General features: G+C 41.6%; 1 protein-coding gene across 1 annotated transcript in view; it reads right to left on the bottom strand.

The window, feature by feature from the left end:
- Positions 1–436: 436 nt before the first annotated feature.
- The window catches only part of LOC311148748 (phosphatidylinositol phosphatase PTPRQ-like), a 118,892-nt gene continuing 91,827 nt past the window's right edge, over positions 437–27,501 (bottom strand). The window contains exons 29-57 of the mRNA XM_084185717.1: positions 26,030–26,290; positions 25,590–25,847; positions 15,083–15,337; positions 14,643–14,903; positions 14,139–14,423; positions 13,678–13,941; positions 13,258–13,521; positions 12,488–12,745; positions 11,958–12,212; positions 11,488–11,745; positions 11,072–11,338; positions 10,660–10,914; positions 10,155–10,427; positions 9,547–9,804; positions 7,494–7,636; positions 7,169–7,322; positions 6,756–6,905; positions 6,319–6,541; positions 6,074–6,195; positions 5,767–5,854; positions 5,635–5,679; positions 5,268–5,412; positions 5,031–5,121; positions 4,657–4,730; positions 4,191–4,325; positions 3,389–3,505; positions 2,911–3,071; positions 2,656–2,791; positions 437–2,472 (exon numbers count right to left, since the gene is read on the bottom strand). Of these exons, the coding sequence (XP_084041843.1) occupies positions 2,314–2,472; positions 2,656–2,791; positions 2,911–3,071; positions 3,389–3,505; positions 4,191–4,325; positions 4,657–4,730; positions 5,031–5,121; positions 5,268–5,412; positions 5,635–5,679; positions 5,767–5,854; positions 6,074–6,195; positions 6,319–6,541; positions 6,756–6,905; positions 7,169–7,322; positions 7,494–7,636; positions 9,547–9,804; positions 10,155–10,427; positions 10,660–10,914; positions 11,072–11,338; positions 11,488–11,745; positions 11,958–12,212; positions 12,488–12,745; positions 13,258–13,521; positions 13,678–13,941; positions 14,139–14,423; positions 14,643–14,903; positions 15,083–15,337; positions 25,590–25,847; positions 26,030–26,290 (5,615 nt within the window). The 3' untranslated portion in view covers positions 437–2,313. The remainder of the gene's footprint in view (positions 2,473–2,655; positions 2,792–2,910; positions 3,072–3,388; positions 3,506–4,190; positions 4,326–4,656; positions 4,731–5,030; positions 5,122–5,267; positions 5,413–5,634; positions 5,680–5,766; positions 5,855–6,073; positions 6,196–6,318; positions 6,542–6,755; positions 6,906–7,168; positions 7,323–7,493; positions 7,637–9,546; positions 9,805–10,154; positions 10,428–10,659; positions 10,915–11,071; positions 11,339–11,487; positions 11,746–11,957; positions 12,213–12,487; positions 12,746–13,257; positions 13,522–13,677; positions 13,942–14,138; positions 14,424–14,642; positions 14,904–15,082; positions 15,338–25,589; positions 25,848–26,029; positions 26,291–27,501) is intronic.

Raw genomic sequence — 27,501 nt, 5'->3', positions numbered from 1 at the left:
GGACAAGGTATGACAGCAATCCATGCTTTGGTTTAGTTTCCCTGGTACTGTTTCCACATGCTAACGTTTTAGCATTTGTGGCACAAATCCCATTCAAGACATGGGACCGATATTATAATCTTTACGCATCATGTCCAAATCATCCGAAAGTGTCTAAACATGTGAATCTCAACAAAGTCACTCACGCTTTGAACATGATGGGCAAACATTTCTAATATCGGTCCCATGTCTTGAATGGGATTTGTGATTTTGTGCCACAAATGCAATTCAACACAATTGGTAACTAACTATCTGGTTACCAGTGGTACAAATTGGTGCTTGTTTCAATTAATCTAAAATTAAGTATTTTATCCCAGTTAGTGTAGCCTAATTTAACAAAGGCTTGGGCCGTAGTCTCAATCAACACTATGGACATGTTGGCCAAATAGTAAAACAGAGAAGCTCACATCAGACATTTGTAGAGAGAAAAGTGTAACATTTTTAATCACAGTATTGACCGATGGAAGGATACAAAAATCTTCACCTTTTCGTCCTTTGCATTGTACCAGCAAGCATCACATAGTATCTCACACAGCATCGTAACAAAATTCCTAAAACTTCCTAAAACTCTGAGGAAGACTATTTGCGGAGTCTGCTTTGCTTATGAGCTCTACTAAGTAATATTGTCAATAGAAATAAGTGCTTTGAAGAACTTGAGAAATGTGCATTGTGATACAAAGACAGTAAAACTATATCAGCATAGTGGCTTTACATTTAATCAATCAAAGCTGGTCTGTAAATCTATGACCTATGTCCAGGAACACCCCTTATATACATTGTCCTTAGGCCTTTATATACACTTGTGTAGGTTTAGCATATCAGATAGCTAGGCAGAACCACTTTAAACAATCAGATTCTTTAGGGAGTGGAGGTTGTTTTTGGATGGGGCCCATGCGTACAGTATATATATAACCACATAGTTCCAAAAAGGGGAAATCGCCTCATGGGAAACTACCATTACAGGGACTGCAAACGTTTTCCTGCTTCTATGATAGAAGCATCACAGATAGACAGTATGCACAGCATTACATGAACCACTTTCTATAGAACATGAATTAGGAAAACAACAAACAGTAGGGAGTCAGTTCATAATGTGTAACCTCCGAGTCTTTGAAGCTGAGAGATGAGTTTACAGACTTAAGTGTGAATGGGGATTTGCTATTGCACAAAGTGGGTTTCAACAGCGGAGGAGGACCACAGGCTCACACAGCAGTTTCGCAATCATTTCTCATGAACATCTTAAGAATATTTACACCAACCATAATAAAACATCTATAGGAGAATTTAAAAAGTTACAGTGTAAAAACCTAAATGCATCCGGTGCATTATGCAGAACAGGGTATAGGAAGCACAAAAGTTCTCACAAAACTCCTAATTTTAAACTTGTTTAGATATCAACATTATTTGGAGTGAAAGGTTAACATTTGACTTTGAACATCTAATATTAAATAATATATTCATAGGCCTATTGCCAGGAGTAGTTCTCGTTTCTTCTAAAACGGTGCATTGTGCTTGTCCTGTCACATAAAAAGGAATGTATTGTAATGTTTTAAAAATTGTATAACTGCCTTCATTTTGCCGGACCCCAGGAAGAGTGCCAAGGCAGCAGCTAATGGGGATCCATAATAAATACAAATAGAAATACGAGCGTAATTACACCACTTATTGGAGACTTGAGAGGGCACAGAAGAGAGGATAGGTTGTTTCGTATTACATTTTTTAGGACAGTTGTTATGTTGCGTGCTGATCCTATACCTAAAGATGGAGATACATTTCACCATAACATTGGTCTCATTTAACAATAAACTACATCTGCATTACATTTGTATATTCATTTATACAAACCTTTGACTTCATTTACAAAGGTATGGCACTTATCATTCCGTTTAACCACACATCATTTCTTAAAACATTGGCGTTACAATCATAAAAAGAGAGTATGCAGATATTCGGAAGTAGCAGCAATATACAAATATGGAAATATAAGAATTACATCTCTAAAATATTATTTTATGTACATTCCATTATTGGTCTTTGGATGGAATTAGTGCATCCGTTCCTCTCAACAAACCGTTATCTTCCATGTTATTTTCCAACTTCCATAAAATGTGACCAAATAAATACTAGAAAAACTGATCGATTTAAAAAAAGACCACAGTGTAAGGCAACATGATCAGTGAGAGTGAAAAATACTTTCCCTTTTCTAAACTCTTCTCTACAGGCCTGTCTGACTGAGACTGGAGGAGGGGAGAGACGGAGCACTGGACATGAGGCCTATGCGTTGTGGTAACCATTCTTAGGTGTATCTTTCCTGGGTTCTACGTTCTCGTAGATGGTGAGTGCAGCCGTGTTCTGGTAGATTAAGTCCACGTTGGTTCCAGTTCTGGATCGGATTATGTCCATGGCACACTGGTTTAGGAACAAATACTGGTCCTGTAAGACAATAACACAATATAGTTCAATATGATGAAGCAAACTGACCATTCAGATGTCAAAACATTTCACCTAGTGACCACATAAGCCTCCATTAGCATAACTTCCACTTTTAACCACAGTGATGGATTGTACAGTAAGCCTGTAATAAACCCCCAAACATGCTGAAAATAGACCAGTGACCTCGGTCTGAACCATGAGGGGCCGGTGCATGCGCAGGTCATGGATGGTGCCGTACACGTCCACCGTACTGTCCCTCTCTATCTGGAAGATCAGCCGGTCGATGGCTATGAAGGTACCTGTACGACCCACACCCGCACTGAGGGGAGAGAGACAGAAAGAGAAAGAGGGAGAGAAAGAGACAGATGAGAAAGAAACAATGTTAATTTACTGTTTAACGCTTCTTGAAGTTAACTGAGAGAAACAGTGTGTGTGTACCTGCAGTGGACAACAGTGGGGGAGTGGCGTGAGTACTGGTCCATGTGTTCTCGGACCAGGTGTCTGAAGTTGATGAGCAGCTCCGTGGTCTCGGGGACGCCGTGGTCCGGCCAGGCTGTGAAGTGGAAGTGACGCACCGAGCGTGTCTCCGCCGTCCTCACCTGTCAGCCAATCAGAAACACAGAGACACTCCCTGATTACCACTAATACATGTGTAACATGTAATGCCCCCTTCCAGGATCCGATTCAACAAAAAAAATCTGTACAAATTCCTATTCAAAATGCTAGCTATAACCCAGTGAGCACAAGACTTAAAACATACGTATTATGAATGTGTTTTCAACCAAAAATACATATTTTTTTCGTCTTTTGTTTATAGGGAAGGGATCGTTTTTCCCAGAGCCATGTTTTACCCACTAAGCAGCTGAAGAGGAAAACATCAGTAATATTTGTTTCACTCATTATCACAGGAACTTACGTTTTTTACGTCAAAATCCCTGATGGTCCAGTCTTCTAGGGGGATCTCAGAAGTTGTTGTCACGGTGATATTCTGAAAGTGCTTGGTCTCAGATGGCCAGTATTCCTCACATTTCACCTGAGAGGAGAGAGGTGGGTGTGTGAGCGATAGGTGTGTGTGTGTGTGGGGTAGCTTAGTGCAGTCCTTCTCAAACTTCTCTTCTGGGAACTCCAGACATTTCACAATACTACACCTGATTCAAGTAGTCAAAGGCTTGTGGATAAGTTGACAAGTGGAATCAGGTGGGATAACTCTAGAGTAGTTCAAATACATGGAATGTATTTGAACTACAGTTCCAGAGGAGAGGTTAGAGAAAGGCCGGTTTAGTGTGAGAACATTAGCTATACAGCACACTACCACTTCCATACCCCATCCCTAGGTGGCAGCAGCAACTTGGTCAGGTGCTGTGCTCTGCCAGGAACTCTTGATAAGTGATGATTCACAGGTGTGTGGCTTTGGCAATCAGTGCGAGAGAGAGGTGGACAGGTTAGCCTCTCATCCTGGAGGCACGTCAGTGTTTGTTTAGGTATGCCTTTTTGGTTTTCTGTTTCTGTAAATATGATCATTTTGGTTTTCTGTTTCTGTAAATATGATCATTTGGGGTTTTCTGTTTCTTTTGAACAACAACCTGCTTGGGCTGGCCGACAGAAGAGTCGAGACCGAGCTGGCCCTGAATCTGGTAAGTGTGCTGTCTTGTGTGTGTGTGTGTGTGTGTGTGTGTGTGTGTGTGTGTGTGTGTGTGTGTGTGTGTGTGTGCACTCACTCGTCCCTGTTCGTTACAGCGTGTCAGCATGACCAAAGTCTGGACGTTCTTTTCCCAGATCATCCTCCAGAACTCGTTGACGGTGACGGGCAAAGGACCTTGGGCCGCAATAAACTCCTTCCTGGAGTTGTAACCCTGGCAACGGAGACATATTGACCCAGTACGTAAGCATCTACTACAATCACCATGCAACTTTCCTAAACCTTTCCATACTTCTCTGTATCTTCTGGTTAATGTGAGATGGATGTGATGTAACTCACTCAATACTTCTAACTGTAGCTATAACCTGAAAATTAAGACCTATATCTGAGTCTTAATTGAAGTTATCTTTTAAAAAAATGTAAAAAAATGTAATATAAGTTATCTAGCTATATCGATCATGTTTGTGAAATAACCCCAGAGCAGAGCTGAAGCACAGAGTGTCAGAGAAAGCTGATTATGATGAAGATGTTAGGTCAGTATTTACCGGGATGTAGTTAGAATTGATGTAGTCGTCGAATGGACTCCCATGGATGGACAGTTTCACTCTAGAGGAATCATCTAGGATGTGGGAAAGATGAGGAATGAGGATAGATAGAACTGAAAGAGAATTCCTGTCACTCTGCCCAGAGACAGAGCATCATTCTACAAACCACTCTAGTGTAAATGCTGTCCTCCAGTAATTGTGTGTCCATATTGTATAGTCAAACTCTGAGCTATTGAATAAACAAAGGAGTTAGTCTGTTCGACAATGAGGATGGAGGATTGGATATGATAAGCAATGGTAGCTGTGCCTAGCAGTGGCAGGAGGACAGGGGTCATTGTCATGGAGACAGGGGTCAGGGGTCATGGTAGACTCACAGGGAAGCACGTTGTTGTAGCGGTTCTTAGACTTGTTCTCCATGGCCATAGCGCTGGTTTTAGCTTGGGCTGTTCCCACTGGCTTCAGGTCCTAGAAGGAGAAGGAGACATTAGGCCACCAGGAACCAGTAGCGAACAAGGAAACACAGGCATATTTACCAAATGCAGAACCTCAACTGCTGCCCGATGGAATATCCATATCATGTGTATGAATAAATAAATAGCTTTACGTTTTACCTCAAACTCCTCGGCAAAGCCACAGTTGGAGTCTGCTCTCTGCCTCTTGTAATACGCCTCATAGTCCTCCACCCTCACGGCCACGCTTCTGCTCATAGAGACACAGGAGACAAGCATTAACACAAACACATGCGTGACACCAACACTGCATCATTCAATGTGTCAAGTCTACTGTTACCATAAGAGTTAATACTCACACTTTAGCTCTGAAAAAAAATTGAGAAATAAAAAGAGCCATGTTAGCAGTTAAAGAAAAACTTAAGTAATTTTAAGACAAATATTCACTTATTCTTTTGCTCTTACAGAATTACAGATTCATTAACTTTCAAACTGAGACAGAAACAAGCGAAAGATCAGAAGAAATCACCTCATGGAGTGAATCTGGATTTCTGAAGTGTCTTTCTTGGTTTGTCTGTAAAAACAAAAGCACACAAAAATCATACGACCATCCAAAAAACATCTAAATTATCGAGTGATGATGATGATGATGATCGCTCACTTCCTCCAGTGGATGATTAAGCCAACGGTGATGATGAAGAGGATGGCAAAAACTCCAAGCGTTACCCCGACAGCCATACCGATGGCCACTACATGAGAACGACCAGAGAAGAAAGAAAAGAGAAAGAGTTAAGAGGACGTGACATTCATAATGCCTCTTAGGACCCCATAGCGTATTATAACACTTGCTATAAGCATTCATAACAGCTCATTGTGCCTTACGAGTGCCTATATGAATACATGGCTATGAATCCTTTTATAAATGTATTACATACAGGTGGTTTGTACAGTAAAAGTGCAGTAGCTACCTGGGTCCTGAGTGAGTACCACAGGACTTGGGTTGAACACAGTTATCGAGACGAGTGAGGAAGTGACGTTCAGAAGCCCGTTCGAATTTACCACTGTTTCAGTAAATAAAACAATGGCATAACTGTGAAGACAAAAAAATTATACATTTTAGTTCACGGTTTACATCAGTAGTTGATTATTATCAGCTGAATTTGAGGTCTATCCCTACCACCTATCCCACATACTACCTGTGTGGTGTTCTTACCTGTATAAGCGATTGGCCTTCAGTTGGCCATTGGTATATTTTTTCCATGAGGTTTTGTCCCCTATGACAATGTCAATGTTTCCTGCACGTTTCCTCCTCCGGCTGTTGCTAGGGTTGTTGCTAGGATTCTCTTTGACCGTGGCTAAGTATGCCGTAGTAGAGCTTTCGTCCCACTCCTGATAGGTCTTCACTAAGTACTGCATTGAGTTAGAATTATTTACATCTGCAAGAAAACCACCACACACAAGAGAATTGTAAGGATCATTTATTAAAACGATTGGTCAAATGCTTCTTTGGAGATACATCACATTGAATATGTTGAATCAGAATTATCTCAGTTAAATGAATCCAAGTGTACATGCACATGTCTTTTGGATACCCAAAACAAAAATCCATCATAAACAAATCTTAGCCAATAAGAGTGAAAAGGGACCCACTGGTGATGTCAGAGGTCACCAGCACGCCGTAGTTTTTGATTGGTCCGTTGGTGTCATTCAGGAGTCTGGGGTCCAGCTGTATAGAGAAGGAGTTGTGATCTTTCACAGTGGCACTAGAGAATAGCGACGAGTTAGCTGGGATAGGAGGGACTGGAGAAACGGAAGAGAGGAGAGGAGAAAGAAATGGGACATAAATACAGTCCTTGTGTTTACGTGCTGACATTACTTCAATATATGGGCAACACATATTGTATAGGTAAAGAAAATACATGTAGAACACATAACGGTTTTAATATCTGTCAATGTCAAAGTGTGAAAACATGCATTTTCAAATTGTGAGGGTAATTAAGTTATTATATTCTATCCTATTCCATCAAATTTGAGCCCACATTGCAATTGTTTCTATCACGTACCTGTAATGCCAGTCTTGCAGGTGAGGGTTTGGACAGTGCTGGAATTCCCACAGCCCAGAGTGGTTACAGTCAGGGTGTAGTTTGTATAGTGCTTTAGGTCAGAGACTACGTGGCCACAGGCTGGGTTACAGTCACCACTAGTGGTATTGTGTACCTAAACCAATCAATCAATCATTAATTAAATAAATAATTCATTCATTTAATCAATCAATCAATCAATCAGCCAATTATAAATGTATTCAATCAATATTTGTTTTTATTTTGTGACCAATATCTACTGTACTGATTGAGAAATGCATTGTGTAGCAATGAATTCACAACTCACCTGGTCCTTGGAGAGTTGGTTGGTTTCATAAGCAGTGATCTGGAAGCCCTGGTTCAGTCCTTTGGGTTTGGTCCAGGACAGAGTCACCTTGGCATTGGGGGCGTTAGGAGAGTCACACATCAGCTTGGACACAGGGCTGGCATCTATGGCACAGTGAAGGAGACACAGAGGTTTTCAGTTTTGATTTTATTACTAGGAAATGTGTAGACCATGTCTGAATTTCATTACAATTACAAGAGCTCAAAACACAGTTCAAAAATAAAATACATCTGGCCTCCCGAGTGCCGCAGCAGTTTAAGGCACTGCATCGCAGTGCTAGAGGCGTCACTACAGATCCGGGTTCGATCCCGGGCTGTGTTGCAGCCGGCCGCGACCGGGGGACCCATGAGCACAATTGGCCCAGCGTCGTCCGGGTTAGGGGAGGGTTTGGCTGGCCGGGATGTCCTTGCCCCATCGCGCTCTAGCGACTCCTTGTGGCGGCCGGGCGCATGCACGCTGGCTTCAGGTCGTCAGCTGTACGGTGTTTCCTCCGACACATTGGTGCGGCTGGCTTCCGGGTTAAGACATTGGTGTGGCTGGCTTCCGGGTTAAGACATTGGTGCAGCTGGCTTCCGGGTTAAGACATTGGTGTGGCTGGCTTCCGGGTTAAGACATTGGTGTGGCTGGCTTCCGGGTTAAGCCATTGGTGCGGCTGGCTTCCAGGTTAAGGGAGCAGTGTGTCAAGAAGCAGTGCGGCTGGGCGGGGTCGTGTTTCGGAGGACGCATGGCTCTCGATCTTTGCCTCTCCCGAGTCAGTACGGGAGTTGCAGCGATGGGACAAGACTGTAACTACCAATTGGATATCACGAAATTGGGGAGAAAAAGGGGTAAAAAGTACCCCCAAAAATATTATACATCTATAATAGGATCCATATCTGGATCAGTGTCTGCAGGTGATAGTAATGATAGTATGTCCTTTATAAATCTGGATCAGTGTCTCCAGGTGATAGTAATGATAGCATGTCCTTTATAAATCTGGATCAGTGTCTGCAGGTGATAGTAATGATAGCATGTCCTTTATAAATCTGGATCAGTGTCTCCAGGTGATAGTAATGATAGTATGTCCTTTATAAATCTGGATCAGTGTCTCCAGGTGATAGTAATGATAGCATGGCCTTTATAAATCTGGATCAGTGTCTGCAGGTGATAGTAATGATAGCATGTCCTTTATAAATCTGGATCAGTGTCTGCAGGTGATAGTAATGATAGCATTGCCTTTATAAATCTGGATCAGTGTCTGCAGGTGATAGTAATGATAGCATGTCCTTTATAAATCTGGATCAGTGTCTCCAGGTGATAGTAATGATAGCATGTCCTTTATAAATCTGGATCAGTGTCTCCAGGTGATAGTAATGATAGTATGTCCTTTATAAATCTGGATCAGTGTCTCCAGGTGATAGTAATGATAGCATGTCCTTTATAAATCTGGATCAGTGTCTGCAGGTGATAGTAATGATAGCATGTCCTTTATAAATCTGGATCAGTGTCTCCAGGTGATAGTAATGATAGTATGTCCTTTATAAATCTGGATCAGTGTCTCCAGGTGATAGTAATGATAGCATGGCCTTTATAAATCTGGATCAGTGTCTCCAGGTGATAGTAATGATAGCATGTCCTTTATAAATCTGGATCAGTGTCTGCAGGTGATAGTAATGATAGCATGTCCTTTATAAATCTGGATCAGTGTCTGCAGGTGATAGTAATGATAGCATTGCCTTTATAAATCTGGATCAGTGTCTGCAGGTGATAGTAATGATAGCATGTCCTTTATAAATCTGGATCAGTGTCTCCAGGTGATAGTAATGATAGCATGGCCTTTATGCATAAATCCATATATGCATTCTTAATGCACAACACACTGGTGGTACAGTATGGTAGGTTCTTAATGCACAACACACTGGTGGTACAGTATGGTAGGTTCTTAATGCACAACACACTGGTGGTACAGTATGGTAGGAAAACATGTGAAAACACATTATAATAATAATAATAATATGTAACATTATGATCTTACTGGTGCAGCTGGAGGTTGAGACTGGAGCTCCCTCTGTTCCGTCAGCTGTCTCTGTTGTCACGGTGAAGTTATACAGACTACCAGGGACCAATTGTTCAATGATTATGTTTTCCTTAGCTGTTGTTGTATTGATTAACCCAGAGTTGGTCCTGGTCACATTGTAGCGGTAGCCTGGTTTGTGACCCACAGGCTTGACCCAGTTCAATGTTATGTTCTCTTCTGCTGTCACTACACTGAGGGACTGGACACTCTCTGGTCCTGGGAAATGAGATGTAATGGAGTATAGAAAGGTTAGTGTAACAATAGTTATGAATACAGAATACAAAACGTCTCAGGGCTGTGTTTGTAAGTGGGTGTGTGTGAGTGTATGTGTTCAGAAATTAGTTTTTGTGTGTGTGCATGCTTGCATGTCATGTATGTAGTGTGTGTGTATGTAGTGTGTGTGTGTGTGTGTGTGTGTGTGTGTGTGTGTGTGTGTGTGTGTGTGTGTGTGTGTGTGTGTGTGTGTGTGTGTGTGTGTGTGTGTGCGTGCGTGAGCGTGTGCGTGCGTGTGTGTGTGCGTGTGCTCGCATGTCATGTATGTAGTATATGTGTGTGTTGACACTCACTGGTCGTGACCAAACTGCTCCAGACCTTCTCACTCTGGAGCCATAGCACTCCCAATGTAGCCACAGAGATATTGTAGGGTGTTCCAGAGGACAGGCTGGGCAGTGTGTAATTGGTGGTTTGGATTATGCTCATGTTGTTGTTTAGTTGCGTTGACAGGTAGGTCACTAGGTAACTGAAGTTGGTGTTTGCCATCAGAGGAGCTTCACCCCACATCACAGAGATAGAACTAGTCGTCTTCTCCAAGATCAGGATGGGCCCAGGCATGTTGGGATCTGAGTGAGATTTGGACAGAAATGTATGTTTATAGAAGTAGCCGATAACATCTGTGAATTGAATTTCCTTGCACAAATAACCTTGAAAGTTATCTCTGGTTAAGTGAAAAAATATATCTATATATCTTAGTCTTAGACTAAACAGTCAAAACAAATGAATGAACTCTAACAGATAAAAGAGGCATGCTCAATGGAAATGGGCCTTTTCCTCCGTTGCTTCCCTCATACTCACAAGTTGCTGTAGTATTAGGTTCTGATGTAGCATTGAAGGGCCCACTGATAGTGGTGACCACGGCTGTGTACTCTCTGCCAGCTGGCAGATTAGGGAAGGATGTTGACCGAATGCTGGAGTTCAGCAAATCTGAGAAAATGACCTTGTTCAGACAGACTTTATAATTCTCTACGTTCCCTTTGGGCGCTTCCCAGCGCACCACTATGGTACTGTTGCTACCAAGGTTGGAGATGGACGTCTTGACAGACTCAGGCTCTGGTAGAGAGGGAGAGAGGAACAGAGATGGGGGTGATGTTAGAAAGAAGAGAAAGGCGGGAGAGAGGGGGAAGATGTAAAAGGGATAGAAACTATTTTTGAGAGTTTTTAGAAAAACACCAAATAACTAAAAAGGTAAAAAGGAAGGAGGTCTCACTTGTGTACTGATAGGTTAAGACAATGTCTCCCTCTATGCCGTCCAGTGCCTTGACGGAAACACTGAAGGTGCATTTGGTTCCTGGTGTGAGTTCTGAGATGAGGTCCCCCTCTCCTGTTGTCGTGCGGTTTGTGGGAGCAGACACGCAAACCTCGGTCTGGATACGGTATCTGTAACCACTCTGGTACACAGGTGGTTTGGTCCAGGTCAGATTCACAGTGGTTGTGTTCACTGTAGAGGCCACCAAACCACTAACGGTGAATGGTCCTGGAAACAGAGGATCTAAGGTTAGACTTCAGTATACAAAGAAGTGAATACTGTTCAACATATGCTGTACTCTTATTAATACCAATTTAGAAAGATAAAATAACTCTTAAAATTAAACAGAGATTAGTTTTATTGCCATGGGAACATACTTGTAAAATAGGACACCGTCACCGGGGTTGCCATGGTTCCGTCCCCTGTGAGTGTTGTCACGGTAAAGCTGTAGTTGCTCCCAGACTGTAACCCGGTGATGGTTTTCATGGTGGTGTTGGCGGTGACGGACCAAGAAAAGGACCCGTTGGTGACATCCACCCGGAAGGAGTAGCCTGGTTTGCTCTCTGGCTGAACCCAGACTAGAGTCACATTGGTGGGGGTGATTCCTGCAGTCACATTGATCACATACTGGGGCCCTGGGACAAAGGAACAACAAAGATATTTAACGAACATGTTCAATCTGTGTGTGTGTACATATGAGTGTGTGTGTAACGGACGTCACGCTGCTTGCTTAGCGAGTACAGCTTCCTCCTGATTCGGCTCACACGAGGCTCAAACCAAGGACCTCCTTGCTAGCACATGTGCTGTGTAGATACTGTGTAAATGTGTGTGTTCAGTAGTCACTCACTGGTAGAGATGGCCGTCGTCACCACTGTGCTCTGGTAGCCCCACGGCCCTACGGTTACCACAGAGATGTTGTAGAGCGTTCCAGACTGGAGGTTCTCCAGGAGGATCCAGTTGTTTTCCGTCAGGGTCTGCTGGTCCAGATGGAACACAGAGAAGTTGTACTGACCTCGGTCCATGTCCAGGGGCCGGGCCCAGCTGATGTTGATGGAACCAGTGGTCTGGTCCACCACTATGATGGCTCCAGGAGGGTTGGGATCTGGGGGAACAAACCAGGGAGCAGTCAATTATGAAGGAGATTGCCGATGGAGTGACTCAGGCATGGGATGACATCAGACAACATTCGATCTAGATTATCATCTATCTCTGGCATTGTGCTCTATATGCTAGTCAGAAGAATATAGAATTAACTCATGTGGGCTAATGAAGACTTGAAAACCCAGACCAAATCTGAATTTACACAAATTGGTCCATGCTAAACAAATGGAGTACAGTTGGAATGTTGGACTTTTATAAAAACATTGACTGACTTACACGTTGCAATTGTAACATTCAGTGACTCAGTGAGCGGTCCACTATTGGTGGCCACATTGACAACATAGACTTTCCCTGGCTTCAGGTTCTGGAACACAACTACTAGAAGGTTGTTGGTGATGGTGTAGTTCTTTTCCATCACATTGTTTTTGTAGATAGTGACAGTGTAGTTGTCCACCTGTCCCACAGGTTTATCCCAGGTCACACTCATGTTGGTTGTTTTTCCTATGGCGTTGATGTTTGTCACCACCCCAGGTTCTGAAGAGTGGATAGAAGGGGAAAAAAACGTTAACATTTCACATTTTAGACTAGAGATACAGAGATCTTAAAAGTGTTGTGGTAAATGTGTTAATTATGTACATTTGTCTTTAACTTGGCTTAGATATGAAATACGCACTGTCAGACATCTCGGATGAAATCCACTTTGCTATGTAAAGAAGGTAAAAGTGAGAAGGGGAGAAGGGATGTAGGGTTGAAGGGATGAAGGGTTGAAGGGCTGATGAGTTGAAGGTGTGAAGGTTTGAAGGGTTGAAGGGGTGTAGGGTTGAAGGGATGAAGGGTTTAAGGGATGAAGGGTTTAAGGGTTGAAGGGGTAAAGGCTTGAAGGGGAGAAGGGATGAAGGGATGAAGGGGTGAAGGATTGAAGAGATGAAGGGGTCAAGGGATGAATGGATGAAGGATTGAGGGGTTGACGGGTTGAACGGGTGAAGGGATGAAGGGTTGAAGGGGTGATGGGATGAAGGGATGAAATAAGATCTTTAGAACCATACTTGTGTAGCTTGACTTCTCCATTGGATCAGACTTAACCCCCTGGACGACCGTGACCACAGAGATGTTGTAACTGTACCCAGGACAGAGATTGATGAATGTGTACGCCTCGACCATGGTTGAGATGTTCTCAACCACAGAACCATTCTTGGAGATGGTCACCAGATAGGAGTAGGTTGGTTTGTAGTCATCCGGTTTGGACCAGGAAAGTCTGATAGCAGTTGTGTTCAGACCCTCGCCCGTGAGGTTACTGACCGCCTTGGGCTCTGAAGGGCAAATATAGTATTATTATCATCTGTAACACAGGATAATTTGTCAGACACCTCCTGACTACCCCAGAGTAACTGTAGTTTGCTGGCTGCACTTGCATTGCTCTTGGATTCCTCTATGAATACCTTTGGAATTTTAGAACACTGGCTTACTCGTGTAACAGAACGTGCGTTCCGGAGTTCCCTCGCTTCCCAGTGCTGCTACCGAGGTAACAGTGCAGTTGTAGCCAGTCCCAGATTCTAGGCCCTCGATGACTGTGTAGTTGGTACTGACTCTTTTCTCTACAGGGTCTGTAGCGTTTCTGTACTGGACTCTGTAGGTGTAGTACAACTTAACCTCCACAGGGTCATTCCACTGTAGCTTCACTGAGGAGGTGGACAATGGGGTGGCTGTGAGGTTCACCACTGGTTTGGGCACTAGGACGAAGGGAAATAAAATATTAAACCTTAAATCAGTCCTCTTACTACGATATGAAATGTGGTAAGGCATGTAGTATTTCAAATCTACTGTGCAGAATATTAGAAAGGATTCACAATATTTCAGCAACATTTTCGCATTGTCAAAACGTCACCCAGAGCATAGTCTACTGTACGGTTGTCACAAGTGTACTCACAGGTATATGCAGATATACTAACACTGGCGCTTTCCAGATCCTGGGGTCCCACGGTTTTCACTGTGATGGTGTAGAGAGCTCCAGAGAACAGAGAGGTCACGTTACTGCTGAGATCATGGGTAGAGGAAGACTGGTTTCTCTCTCCCAAACCAGTCCCATTAGGCTGGTAGCTTATGTTATAGGAGATGTTTGGAGCTCCAGTCATTAGACCTGGGGTTGTCCATTGAACAACGAGGGAGCTGGTTGTCCTCTCTGTGATGTTGAGGGGTCCAGGTGGGTTGGGATCTGTGGTGGAGAAATAAGAGTGATGTTAGGAAAGTTGCAAACACAAATTCTCGTTCACACAAAAACACATCATGTACATTAGCTATTTTCTTCGGGACAAACACAGAGAAAACATTCTCACACTCTCTCATACAAACTCTCAGAAACTACAAACTACTATGAAGCCTTCAGAACCTCTACAGTAAATGCATAGTATAGGCATCATTGACCATGACTTACAAGTGGCTAACTGGACCACAGCAGACTGGTTACTGAAGGCTCCAACTACAGCAGTCACTGTGACCACATAGACCCTCCCAGGCTGTAACCCAGTTAAGCTGGCCTCCATGGTCGTTGTGTTTTTCATGGATGTATAGTTCAAAGCAGCATTAAAGATGGTCACGTTGTAATAGTACAGGCTCCCGCCACGCGAGGTCCAGGTCACATTCAGCTGACTGGTTCCTCGTCCCGTCGCCGTAATGTTCCCAGGTTGTTCAGGCTCTGTCAAAAGCACAATCGAAAAGGTTCATTGCAATGACTGATGGAAATATAGACAAAAAATAGAAAACCAAACCAATTATGGTTACATTGATTAGCCATTTTCAACATTGACATATTCACCTTATCCATGAATCCAAATCCTTTGAATCATAAAATAATACACTTTCAAAATAACTTACTTGTTAAAGTGGTTGTTTGACTGCCTTCTCCTACAGTTGTGTTATCTCCAGCCACTGCAGTGACTGTGAAGTTGTACTGCACTCCAGCCGTCAGCTCAGTGATGGTAGTGGAGGTTCCTGTGGTATTCTTACTGACACTGCCACCAGTCCAATTTACTCTATAGAAGGAGCTGTTTCCCTCTGGTTGAGTCCAGTTCAGAGACACAGATGATGTTGTGATTTCAGAGACAGAAAGGTTGCGGACAACTGCAGGCTCTGTAGAGCAACATTGAGGAATAGGGGTTAAAAATAAATAAATAAAAATGTGGAATACTTTTTAACCTAGATGAAAAAAGTGTTTTTTAAATGTTTATATTAAAGTGGCAATGTGATTGTTACATCATTTTTTATACGTTTGCATTATTTACATACACAATATATAAAAAAGTATGTGGACACCCCTTCAAATTAGTGGATTCGGCTATTTCAGCCATACCCGTTGCTGACAGATGTATAAAATAGAGCACACAGCCATGCAATCTCCATAGACAAACATTGGCAGTAGAATGGCCATTATTATTATTATTTATTTTTTTAAATGTAGGGGGTCAGCTTTAATATTGCAGATAGATTGTAACTTCCATCAATGTAATCCCCAATATATATTTTTTCACATATACATATATATATATATATATATATATACATATGTATACATACAGTGAGGGAAAAACGTATTTGATCCCCTGCTGATTTTGTATGTTTGCCCACTGACAAAGAAATGATCAGTCTATAATTTGAATGGTATATAAGGTTTATTTGAACAGTGAGAGACAGAATAACAACAAAAAAATCCAGAAAAACGCATGTCAAAAATGTTATAAATTGATTTGCATTTTAATGAGGGGAATAAGCATTTGACCCCTCTGCAAAACATGACTTAGTACTTGGTGGCAAAACCTTTGGTGGCAATCACAGAGGTCAGACGTTTCTTGTAGTTGGCCACCAGGTTTGCACACATCTCAGGAGGGATTTTGTTCCACTCCTCTTTGCAGATCTTCTCCAAGTCATTAAGGTTTCGAGGCTGACGTTTGGCAACTCGAACCTTCAGCTCCCTCCACAGATGTTCTATGGGATTAAGGTCTGGAGACTGGCTAGGCCACTCCAGGACCTTAATGTGCTTCTTCTTGAGCCACTCCTTTGTTGCCTTGGCCGTGTGCTTTGGGTCATTGTCATGCTGGAATACCCATTCACGACCCATTTTCAATGCCCTGGCTGAGGGAAGGAGGTTCTCACCCAAGATTTGACGGTACATGGCCCCGTCCATCGTCCCTTTGATGCGGTGAAGTTGTCCTGTCCCCTTAGCAGAAAAACACCCCCAAAGCATAATATTTCCACCTCTGACGGTGGGGATGGTGTTCTTGGGGTCATAGGCAGTATTCTTCCTCCTCCAAACACGGCGAGTTGAGTTGATGCCAAAGAGCTCGATTTTGGTCTCATCTGATCACAACACTATCACCCAGTTCTCCTCTGAATCATTCAGATGTTCATTGGCAAACTTCAGACGGCCCTGTATATGTACTTTCTTGAGCAGGGGGACCTTGCGGGCGCTACAGGATTTCAGTCCTTCACGGCGTAGTGTGTTACCAATTGTTTTCTTGGTGACTATGGTCCCAGCTGCCTTGAGATCATTGACAAGATCCTCCTGTGTAGTTCTGGGCTGATTCCTCACCGTTTTCATGATCATTGCAACTCCACGAGGTGAGATTTGCATGGAGTCCCAGGCCGAGGGAGATTGACAGTTATTTTGTGTTTCTTCCATTTGCGAATAATCGCACCAACTGTTGTCACCTTCTCACCAAGCTGCTTGGCGAATGTCTTGTAGCCCATTCCAGCCCTGACATCCTTGGAGAGCTCTTTGGTCTTGGCCATGGTGGAGAGCTTGGAATCTGATTGATTGATTGCTTCTGTGGACAGGTGTCTTTTATACAGGTAACAAACTGAGATTAGGAGCACTACCTTTAAGAGTGTGCTCCTAATCTCAGCTCGTTACCTGTATAAAAGACACCTGGGAGCCAGAAATCTTCCCTCACTGTATACATACAGTGAGGGAAAAACGTATTTGATCCCCTGCTGATTTTGTATGTTTGCCCACTGACAAAGAAATGATCAGTCTATAATTTGAATGGTATATAAGGTTTATTTGAACAGTGAGAGACAGAATAACAACAAAAAAATCCAGAAAAACGCATGTCAAAAATGTTATAAATTGATTTGCATTTTAATGAGGGGAATAAGCATTTGACCCCTCTGCAAAACATGACTTAGTACTTGGTGGCAAAACCTTTGGTGGCAATCACAGAGGTCAGACGTTTCTTGTAGTTGGCCACCAGGTTTGCACACATCTCAGGAGGGATTTTGTTCCACTCCTCTTTGCAGATCTTCTCCAAGTCATTAAGGTTTCGAGGCTGACGTTTGGCAACTCGAACCTTCAGCTCCCTCCACAGATGTTCTATGGGATTAAGGTCTGGAGACTGGCTAGGCCACTCCAGGACCTTAATGTGCTTCTTCTTGAGCCACTCCTTTGTTGCCTTGGCCGTGTGCTTTGGGTCATTGTCATGCTGGAATACCCATTCACGACCCATTTTCAATGCCCTGGCTGAGGGAAGGAGGTTCTCACCCAAGATTTGACGGTACATGGCCCCGTCCATCGTCCCTTTGATGCGGTGAAGTTGTCCTGTCCCCTTAGCAGAAAAACACCCCCAAAGCATAATATTTCCACCTCTGACGGTGGGGATGGTGTTCTTGGGGTCATAGGCAGTATTCTTCCTCCTCCAAACACGGCGAGTTGAGTTGATGCCAAAGAGCTCGATTTTGGTCTCATCTGATCACAACACTATCACCCAGTTCTCCTCTGAATCATTCAGATGTTCATTGGCAAACTTCAGACGGCCCTGTATATGTACTTTCTTGAGCAGGGGGACCTTGCGGGCGCTACAGGATTTCAGTCCTTCACGGCGTAGTGTGTTACCAATTGTTTTCTTGGTGACTATGGTCCCAGCTGCCTTGAGATCATTGACAAGATCCTCCTGTGTAGTTCTGGGCTGATTCCTCACCGTTTTCATGATCATTGCAACTCCACGAGGTGAGATTTGCATGGAGTCCCAGGCCGAGGGAGATTGACAGTTATTTTGTGTTTCTTCCATTTGCGAATAATCGCACCAACTGTTGTCACCTTCTCACCAAGCTGCTTGGCGAATGTCTTGTAGCCCATTCCAGCCCTGACATCCTTGGAGAGCTCTTTGGTCTTGGCCATGGTGGAGAGCTTGGAATCTGATTGATTGATTGCTTCTGTGGACAGGTGTCTTTTATACAGGTAACAAACTGAGATTAGGAGCACTACCTTTAAGAGTGTGCTCCTAATCTCAGCTCGTTACCTGTATAAAAGACACCTGGGAGCCAGAAATCTTTCTGATTGAGAGGGGGTCAAATACTTATTTCCCTCATTAAAATGCAAATCAATTCATTCAATTTTTTACATGCGTTTTTCTGGATTTGTTTTGGTTATTCTGTCTCTCACTGTTCAAATAAACCTACCATTCAAATTATAGACTGATCATTTCTTTGTCAGTGGGCAAACGTACAAAATCAGCAGGGGATCAAATACTTTTTTCCCCTCACTGTACATACATACATACAGTGGGGAAAAAAAGTATTTAGTCAGCCACCAATTGTGCAAGTTCTCCCACTTAAAAAGATGAGAGAGGCCTGTAATTTTCATTATAGGTACACGTCAACTATGACAGACAAAATGAGGAAAAAAAATCCAGAAAATCACATTGTAGGATTTTTTATGAATTTATTTGCTAATTATGGTGGAAAATAAGTATTTGGTCAATAACAAAAGTTTCTCAATACTTTGTTATATACCCTTTGTTGGCAATGACACAGGTCAAACGTTTTCTGTAAGTCTTCACAAGGTTTTCACACACTGTTGCTGGTATTTTGGCCCATTCCTCCATGCAGATCTCCTCTAGAGCAGTGATGTTTTGGGGCTGTCGCTGGGCAACACGGACTTTCAACTCCCTCCAAAGATTTTCTATGGGGTTGAGATCTGGAGACTCCAGGACCTTGAAATGCTTCTTACGAAGCCACTCCTTCGTTGCCCGGGCGGTGTGTTTGGGATCATTGTCATGCTGAAAGACCCAGCCACGTTTCATCTTCAATGCCCTTGCTGATGGAAGGAGGTTTTCACTCAAAATCTCACGATACATGGCCCCATTCATTCTTTCCTTTACACGGATCAGTCGTCCTGGTCCCTTTGCAGAAAAACAGCCCCAAAGTATGATGTTTTCACTCCCATGCTTCACAGTAGGTATGGTGTTCTTTGGATGCAACTCAGCATTCTTTGTCCTCCAAACACGACGAGTTGAGTTTTTACCAAAAAGTTCTATTTTGGTTTCATCTGACCATATGACATTCTCCCAATCCTCTTCTGGATGCACTCTAGCAAACTTCAGACGGGCCTGGACATGTACTGGCTTAAGCAGGGGGACACGTCTAGCACTGCAGGATTTGAGTCCCTGGCGGCGTAGTGTGTTACTGATGGTAGGCTTTGTTACTTTGGTCCCAGCTCTCTGCAGGTCATTCACTAGGTCCCCCCGTGTGGTTCTGGGATTTTTGCTCACCGTTCTTGTGATCATTTTGACCCCACGGGGTGAGATCTTGCGTGGAGCCCCAGATCGAGGGAGATTATCAGTGGTATTGTATGTCTTCCATTTCCTAATAATTGCTCCCACAGTTGATTTCTTCAAACCAAGCTGCTTACCTATTGCAGATTCAGTCTTCCCAGCCTGGTGCAGGTCTACAATTTTGTTTCTGGTGTCCTTTGACAGCTCTTTGGTCTTGGCCATAGTGGAGTTTGGAGTGTGACTGTTTGAGGTTGTGGACAGGTGTCTTTTATACTGATAACAAGTTCAAACAGGTGCCATTAATACAGGTAACGAGTGGAGGACAGAGGAGCCTCTTAAAGAAGAAGTTACAGGTCTGTGAGAGCCAGAAATCTTGCTTGTTTGTAGGTGACCAAATACTTATTTTCCACCATAATTTGCAAATAAATTCATTAAAAATCCTACAATGTGTTTTTCTGGATTTTCTTTTCTCAATTTGTCTGTCATAGTTGACGTGTACCTATGATGAAAATTACAGGCCTCTCTCATCTTTTTAAGTGGGAGAACTTGCACAATTGGTGGCTGACTAAATACTTTTTTTCCCCACTGTACATACATACATACATACATACATACATACACATATAAATACATACATATACACATACACATACATACATACAAATATATATAAACTACCGATCAAAAGTTTGGGGTCATTTAGAAATGTCCTTGTTTTCGAAAGAAAAGCAATTTTTTTGTCCATTAAAATAACATCAAATTGATCAGAAATACAGTGTAGACATTGTTAATGTTGTAAATGGCTATTGTAGCTGGAAACGGCAGATTTTTAATGGAATATCTACATAGGCGTACATAGGCCCATTATCATCAACCATCAGTCCTGTGTTCCAATGGCACGTTGTGTTTGCTAATCCAAGTTTATCGTTTTAAAAGGCTAATTGATCATTAGAAAGCCCTTTTGCAAATATGTTAGCACAGCTGAAAACTGTTGTGCTGATTAAAGAAGCAATAAAACTGTCCTTCTTGAGACTAGTTGAGTATCTGGAGCGTCAGCAATTGTGGGTTCGATTACAGGCTCAAAATGGCCAGTTTTATTGCTTCTTTAAATCAGCACAACAGTTTTCAGATGTGCTAACATAATTGCAAAATGGTTTTCTAATGATCAATAAGCCTTTTAAAACGATAAACTTGGATTAGCAAACAACAACGTGCCATTGGAACACAGGACTGATGGTTGCTGTGTTCCATAAAAATCAGCCATTTCCAGCTACAATAGCCATTTACAACATTAACAATGTCTACACTGTATTTCGGATCAATTTGATGTTATTTTAAATGGACAGAAAATTGCTTTTCTTTCGAAAACAAGGACATTTCTAAGTGACCACAAACTTTTGAACGGTAGTGTACATACAAATATATACATATCCTTTTTTAAAATATATTTTCCTTTATTACTTTCCAACCCCACCACCCCTCCCCTAATTGGAGTAAACTAGTGAACAACAACGCTTAGGCCTCTAATTCCAGCTTATACATACTATGTTATGGACACAGTCAATTTTACAGTAGTTCTATTTTGTTTGTTTTTACTCCTGAACTTCCTCTACCCTCAAACGCTCCGATCATTTTCATGATGTCCATCCGGTTTGCTTCTATATGCCATTTCTTTCAAACTGTGCTCTTTAACAAAAGTTCTTAATCTATAACCTATATACTTATTATGGACACAGTATGTTTTACATTAGTTAACTTGTTGTTATTAGTTGTTATTAGTCCCAACCTTCAGCTCCATTCAACCTCTCCCATCTATCTCTTAACACCATCCATATTGGATTTCTATTTGCCATATATTTTTCAACTGTACTGTGATGTTTCACAAAAGTTCTGAACCCTTCTATTCTCATTGTTTCTACAAATTGTAAATTGAAAATAAACATTTTTGCTAAAAGTATTATTATTTTATTGATCGATTGACTATGACTTTTCAGATCACCCAGTAGTGCTATCTGCAGGGTTAGCTCCAGGTAAATATTGCAATCCTTTAGCCATTCCTGGACCTGTGTCCAAAAACAAGCTACAAATGGACAGTACCAAAACAAATGATCTAATGATTCTGTCTCTTCACAGCAAAATCTGCAGAGCTGGGAAGATTGTATCCCCCTATTGGTAGCAAGAATGTTGTAAATTTTAATAATTTAAATGGAAAAATACTAAGTTTTGAATCCGGCGTCGTTTTGCGTATCAGTTCATAAACCATTTGCCATGGAATTGGTACGTCAAAAATCTCTTCCCAACTATTTTGCAATCTATATGGGATGGCTGTCAATCCTTTGGTCCTTAAATTAAACTGGTATACTTTTTTATTTATCACAATGTTCTTTAACCGATGATGGTCTTTAATGCAGGGCCGACAGACAAGTTCCTTACTTTCCCCCCTTTCACTTTCATCTTCCATTTTTGCGGTAATGCTGCAATTATTTGGTTGTAATTTTGGGTAGAGCAGACATTTCCATATGTTTGTGTTATGTGCATAACTCCACCAGTCCTACCTATGATTATACCTTTTACATTTTTTTTTTTTTAAACAATGTTTTTTTAAATCAATTAGTATACTTGAGTTTAACCACAATATTTGTTGAATTATTTGTTCTGTTGTTTCTGGAGGATTAAATTGAAATTGCAACAAACTTTCTGTGGCTTGTTTTAGAAATAGTGATATTTGGGAGATGATTTCCTATTCAAATAACTGAAAGTGAGAGGTTGTAATCTGAATAAAGGGAAAAAGGCCATTCTTGAACATGGGGTGAGACAATCTTACTAATTTGCAAGAGAACCAGTTCGGATTTAAGTAATATTTTTGTATGACTGAAGCTTTTAGCGATAGGTCTAATGCTTTAATATTTAATCATTTCTGTTCTCCGAATTCATATTCATTATATAAATAGGCCCATTTAATTTTGTCTGGCTTGACGTTCCAAATAAAATGGAATATTTTTTTCTCATATAATTTAAAAAAGTGTTCGCTAGGCGTAGGCAAGACCATAAGCAAAAAGGTAAACTGGGATAATACTAAAGAGTTAATCAGGGTGATTTTTCCACAAATAGACAGGTATTTTATTTATTTTTATTTATTTACCTTTCCATGGTAGCAAGATCTTATCTATTTTTGTTAACTTTCTATTAAAATGTATTGGAGTGAGATCATTTATTTATTTTGGGATATGTATACCGAGTATATCCACATCACCATCAGACCATTTTATTGGTAAACTAAACGGTAATGTAAAAATTGTATTTTTTAGTGATCCAATACGTAATATAGTACATTTATCATAATTTGGTTGTAATCCAGAGAGGTTAGAAAATGTATCTAGATGCTCTATGAGGTTGTGGAGGGATTCAAGTTGTGTATTTAAAAGAAAACATGAATCATCAGCGTACAATGACACCTTTGTTTTTAAGCCCTGGATTTCTAATCCCTTGATATTATTGTTGGATCTGATTTTAACAGCGTACAATGACACCTTTGTTTTTAAGCACTGGATTTCTAATCCCTTGATATTATTGTTGGATCTGATTTTAACAGATATGCCGATAGTGGACAGCCTTGTTTTACTCCTCTTGACAGTTTCAAACTTTCTGAGAAATAGCCATTATTTACTATTTTACACCTAGGGTTACTATACATGATTTTACCCATTTTATAAGAGATTCTCCAAAATGTAAATGCTCCAGTCATTTATATATAAACTCCAGTCGTACCTTATCAAAAGCCTTTTCAAAGTCAGCTATGAAGGCCTGGTTTCCCAGATTTTTCATAGTGTTCCATTTTTTTTTGCCTTATCTCCAATGTATTGTCCATGTAAAAAACCTGTCTGATTAGAATGAATAATGTCCGACAATACCTTTTTAATTCTATGTGCTATACATTTTGCTAGAATTTCTGCATCACAACCATGAAGTGTAAGGGGCCTCCAATTTTTTTAATGGGCTGGATCTTTATAATAATAATAATAATATGCCATTTAGCAGACGCTTTTATCCAAAGCGACTTACAGTCATGCGTGCATAATTTTTTTTGTGTATGGGTGGTCCCGGGGATCGAACCCACTACCTTGGCGTTACAAGCGCCGTGCTCTACCAGCTGAGCTACAGAGGACCACTTGTATCCTGTTTCAGTAATAATGAAATCAGACCTTCTTCTTGAGTGTCTGATAATCTACCATTTACATAGGAGTAGTTAAAACATGCTAATAATGATCCTCTGAGTATATCAAAAAAGGTTTGGTATACCTCAACTGGTATTCCATCCAACCCTGGAGTTTTCCCCAGACTTAAAGTCTTTAATTGCATCCAGGAGTTCCTCCTCTGTAATTTCACCTTCACATGAGTCTTTCTGTATGGCTGTTAATTTTACATTATCAATAGAAAAAAAATCCATACAACTAGCTTCAGTTAGAGGAGATGGAGGCGACTGAAACGAAAACATATGCTTAAAGTACTTCGCTTCCTCCTTCAAAATATAATTTGGTGAATGGCCTTACTGAAGAGCTCAGTGACTTTCAACATGGCACCGTCATAGGATGCCACCTTCCAACAAGTCAATTAGTCAAATTTCTGCCCTGCTAGAGCTGCCCCGGTCAACTGTAAGTGCTGTTATTGTGAAGTGGTAGGCCACACAAGCTCACAGAACGGGACTGCCGAATGCTGAAGTATGTAGCGCGTAAAAATAGTCTGTCCTTGATTGCAACACTCACTACCGAGTTCCAAGCTGCCTCTGGAAGCAACAATAACTGTTCAAAGGGAGCTTCATGAAATGGGTTTCCATGGCCGAGCAGCCTCACACAAGCCTAAGATCACCATGCGCAATGCCAAGCGTCGGCTGGAGTGGTGTAAAGCTCGCGGCCATTGGACTCTGGAGCAGTGGAATTGCGTTCTCTGGAGTGATGAATCACGATTCACCATCTGGCAGTGCGATGGACGAATCTAGGTTTGGCGGATGCCAGCAGAACGCTACCTGCCCGAATGCATAGTGCCACTGTAAAGTAAGGTGGAGGAGGAATAATGGTCTGGGGCTGTTTTTCATAGTTCGAGCTAGGTCCCTTAGTTCCAGTGAAGGGAAGTCTTAACGCTACAGCATACAATGGCATTCTAGACGATTCTGTTCTTCCAACTTTGTGGCAACAGTTTGGGAAGGCCCTTTGCTGTTTCAGCATGACAATGCCCCCGTGCACAAAGCGAGATCCATACAGAAATGGCCCGACAACACTAATGCTCTTGTGGCTGAATGAAAGCAAGTTCCCGCAGTAATGTTCCAACATCTAGTGGAAAGCCTTCCCAGAAGAGTTGAGGCTGTTATAGCAGCAAAGGGGGGACCAACTCTATATCAATGCCCATGATTTTGGAATGAGATGTTTGACGAACACGTGTCCACATACTTTTTGTCATGCTTTTTGTATTGTGTATAACCATTGAATCTTGAAGAATAAAACTTATGAATGCCTCATGAAATTAGTTCAACTACTGTACCCCATCAGAACCCCAAATATAATCTTGTTTTACTCAAATGTTAAACAAACACTGCATAGCCTCAAAACATGGTAAAAACTATACTTTTGATCTAATGGATGGTCAGTCCTTGCATCCACAGCACTGTCTATGAATTCAAGAGTGGTTACATTTCTACAACCCCATCTCTCAACTGTTCATCAAAACAGTGGTGGGGTGTCTGCGTCTGCTTTGTTATGGTTTGAACTGCAGATTGCCTCTTTAAAGTAAAACATTTTAAATTTAGCAATTGACGATTTAGGCATCTTTGGCTTTAGTCGTACTTGTGTATACGTATACTGTGCAAGGGTTGCCTTCTGTTGAATTGTCTTCAGCGATGGCAAAGACCTGGAGTGTGTACAGGGTTCCTGGAGTCAGGTCCTGTATGATGGCAGAGGTTGTGGATGTAAGTCGTCTCTCGCTTTTCCCTCCGTTATACCACTCCACCCAGTAGCCTGATGCCACTCCTGTAGGCTGGGTCCAGTTCAGAGAAAGAGTCATGGTGTTCTGAGTGACAGTAGGGGGTGCGATGACCGCAGGTTCTGTTTGTGAAATAGAAGGAGTGAGAGAATTAAAAGGGGAGAAAGAGATAGAAGGATGTCAGTGGAGAACAAGAGAGAAAGGGATGAATGTCAGAGAAGAGTCACCACATTTTTGAGGTTAGTTTCCAGCTCTGTTTGAGGCAAAAAAAAGACAACATAGAGCAACTTTCAGTGAGACTTACTTGTGACTTGATTTGTTACATAAGCATCTCCTTCAGTCATCCCATCTCCAGCCACTGCAGTGACTCTGAATGTGTACTTCACTCCAGCAGTTAGCTCAGTAACATTAAAGGCTGTCTCATTGGTAGTTGTATTCATATCTCTACTGCCACCAGTCCATTCTATTCTATAGAAGGATCTGTTTCCCAATGGTTTACTCCAGTTCAGAAACACAGATGATGTTGTGATTTCAGTGACAGTGAGGTTTCTGATGATTGCGGGCTCTGTGCGTGTAAGAAAGAGGGTTTGAGGGACAAAAGACAATAGGGTGTCTTCAAACATTAACATTGCAGGCTGACTTGTGCAATCCAGCACACATTGTAAGAGAGTATGTGTAAATCTGGACAAAACAATGGCACTAAACACTAGTCTTTGATAAAAATACCATTAAAATAAACATGAAGAACTTTTGAACAAAGATATCAAATACAACATGCAGTGTTTCCCCTATATTCATTTAGCAAATCGTTGCCGCCACTCCAAAAAATACGACTAAATCAAATACATACAGTGAGCTCCAAAATAATTGGGACAGTGACATTTTTGTAGCACTTTGGATTTGCAATGATACAATGACTGAGGTTAAGGTGCAGCCTGTCAGCTTTAATTTGAGGGTATTTTCATCCATATAGGGTGAACTGTTGAGAAATTACAGCACTTTTTGTACATAGTCCCCCCATTTTAGGGGACCAAAAGTATTGGTACAAATTCACTTATATGTGTAATAAAGTAGTAAAATGTTAAGTATTTGGTCCCATATTCATAGCAAGAAATGGCTACATCAAGCTCGTGACTCTTCAGGTTTGTTGGATGCGTTTGCTGTTTGTTATGGTTGTGTTACAGATTATTTTGTGCCAAATAGAACTGAATGATGAATAATTTATTGTGTAATTTGAGTCATTTTTATTGTAAATAAGAATATAATGTTTCTAAACAATTCTACATTAATATGAATGCAACAATGATTACGGATAATCCTGTATAAATTGTGAATAATTATGAATGTGAAAGTTATAGATGCAAAAATATCATATCCCCTAAGATATTACAATAACAGGGGAAAAACATTTCGTGGGGGTATGATACACAGATGTTTTTGATTTGAATTGATTAAGCCCTAATCTATGGATTTCACATGACTGGGGATACAGATATGCATCTGTTGGTCACAGAAACCTTTTTTTTTTTTTAAAGGTAGGGCCGTGGATAAGAAAACCAGTCAGTATCTGGTGTGACCGCCATTTGCCTCATGCAGCATGACACATCTCCTTTCCATAGAGTTGACCAGGTTGTTGATTGTAGACTGTGGAATGTTGTACCACTCCTTTTCAATGGCTGTGCAAAGTTGCTGGATATTGGTGGGAACTGGAACACGCTGTTGTACACGTCAATCCAGAGCATCCCAAACATGCTCAATGGGTGACATGTCTAGTGA

The sequence above is a fragment of the Coregonus lavaretus genome (genome assembly GCF_964263955.1).
Source record: "Coregonus lavaretus genome assembly, chromosome: 21".
Classification (NCBI taxonomy): Eukaryota; Metazoa; Chordata; class Actinopteri; order Salmoniformes; family Salmonidae; genus Coregonus; species Coregonus lavaretus.
The sequence above is the reverse complement of the archived record's forward strand: the minus strand, read 5'-3'. Positions and strand labels throughout refer to the sequence as shown.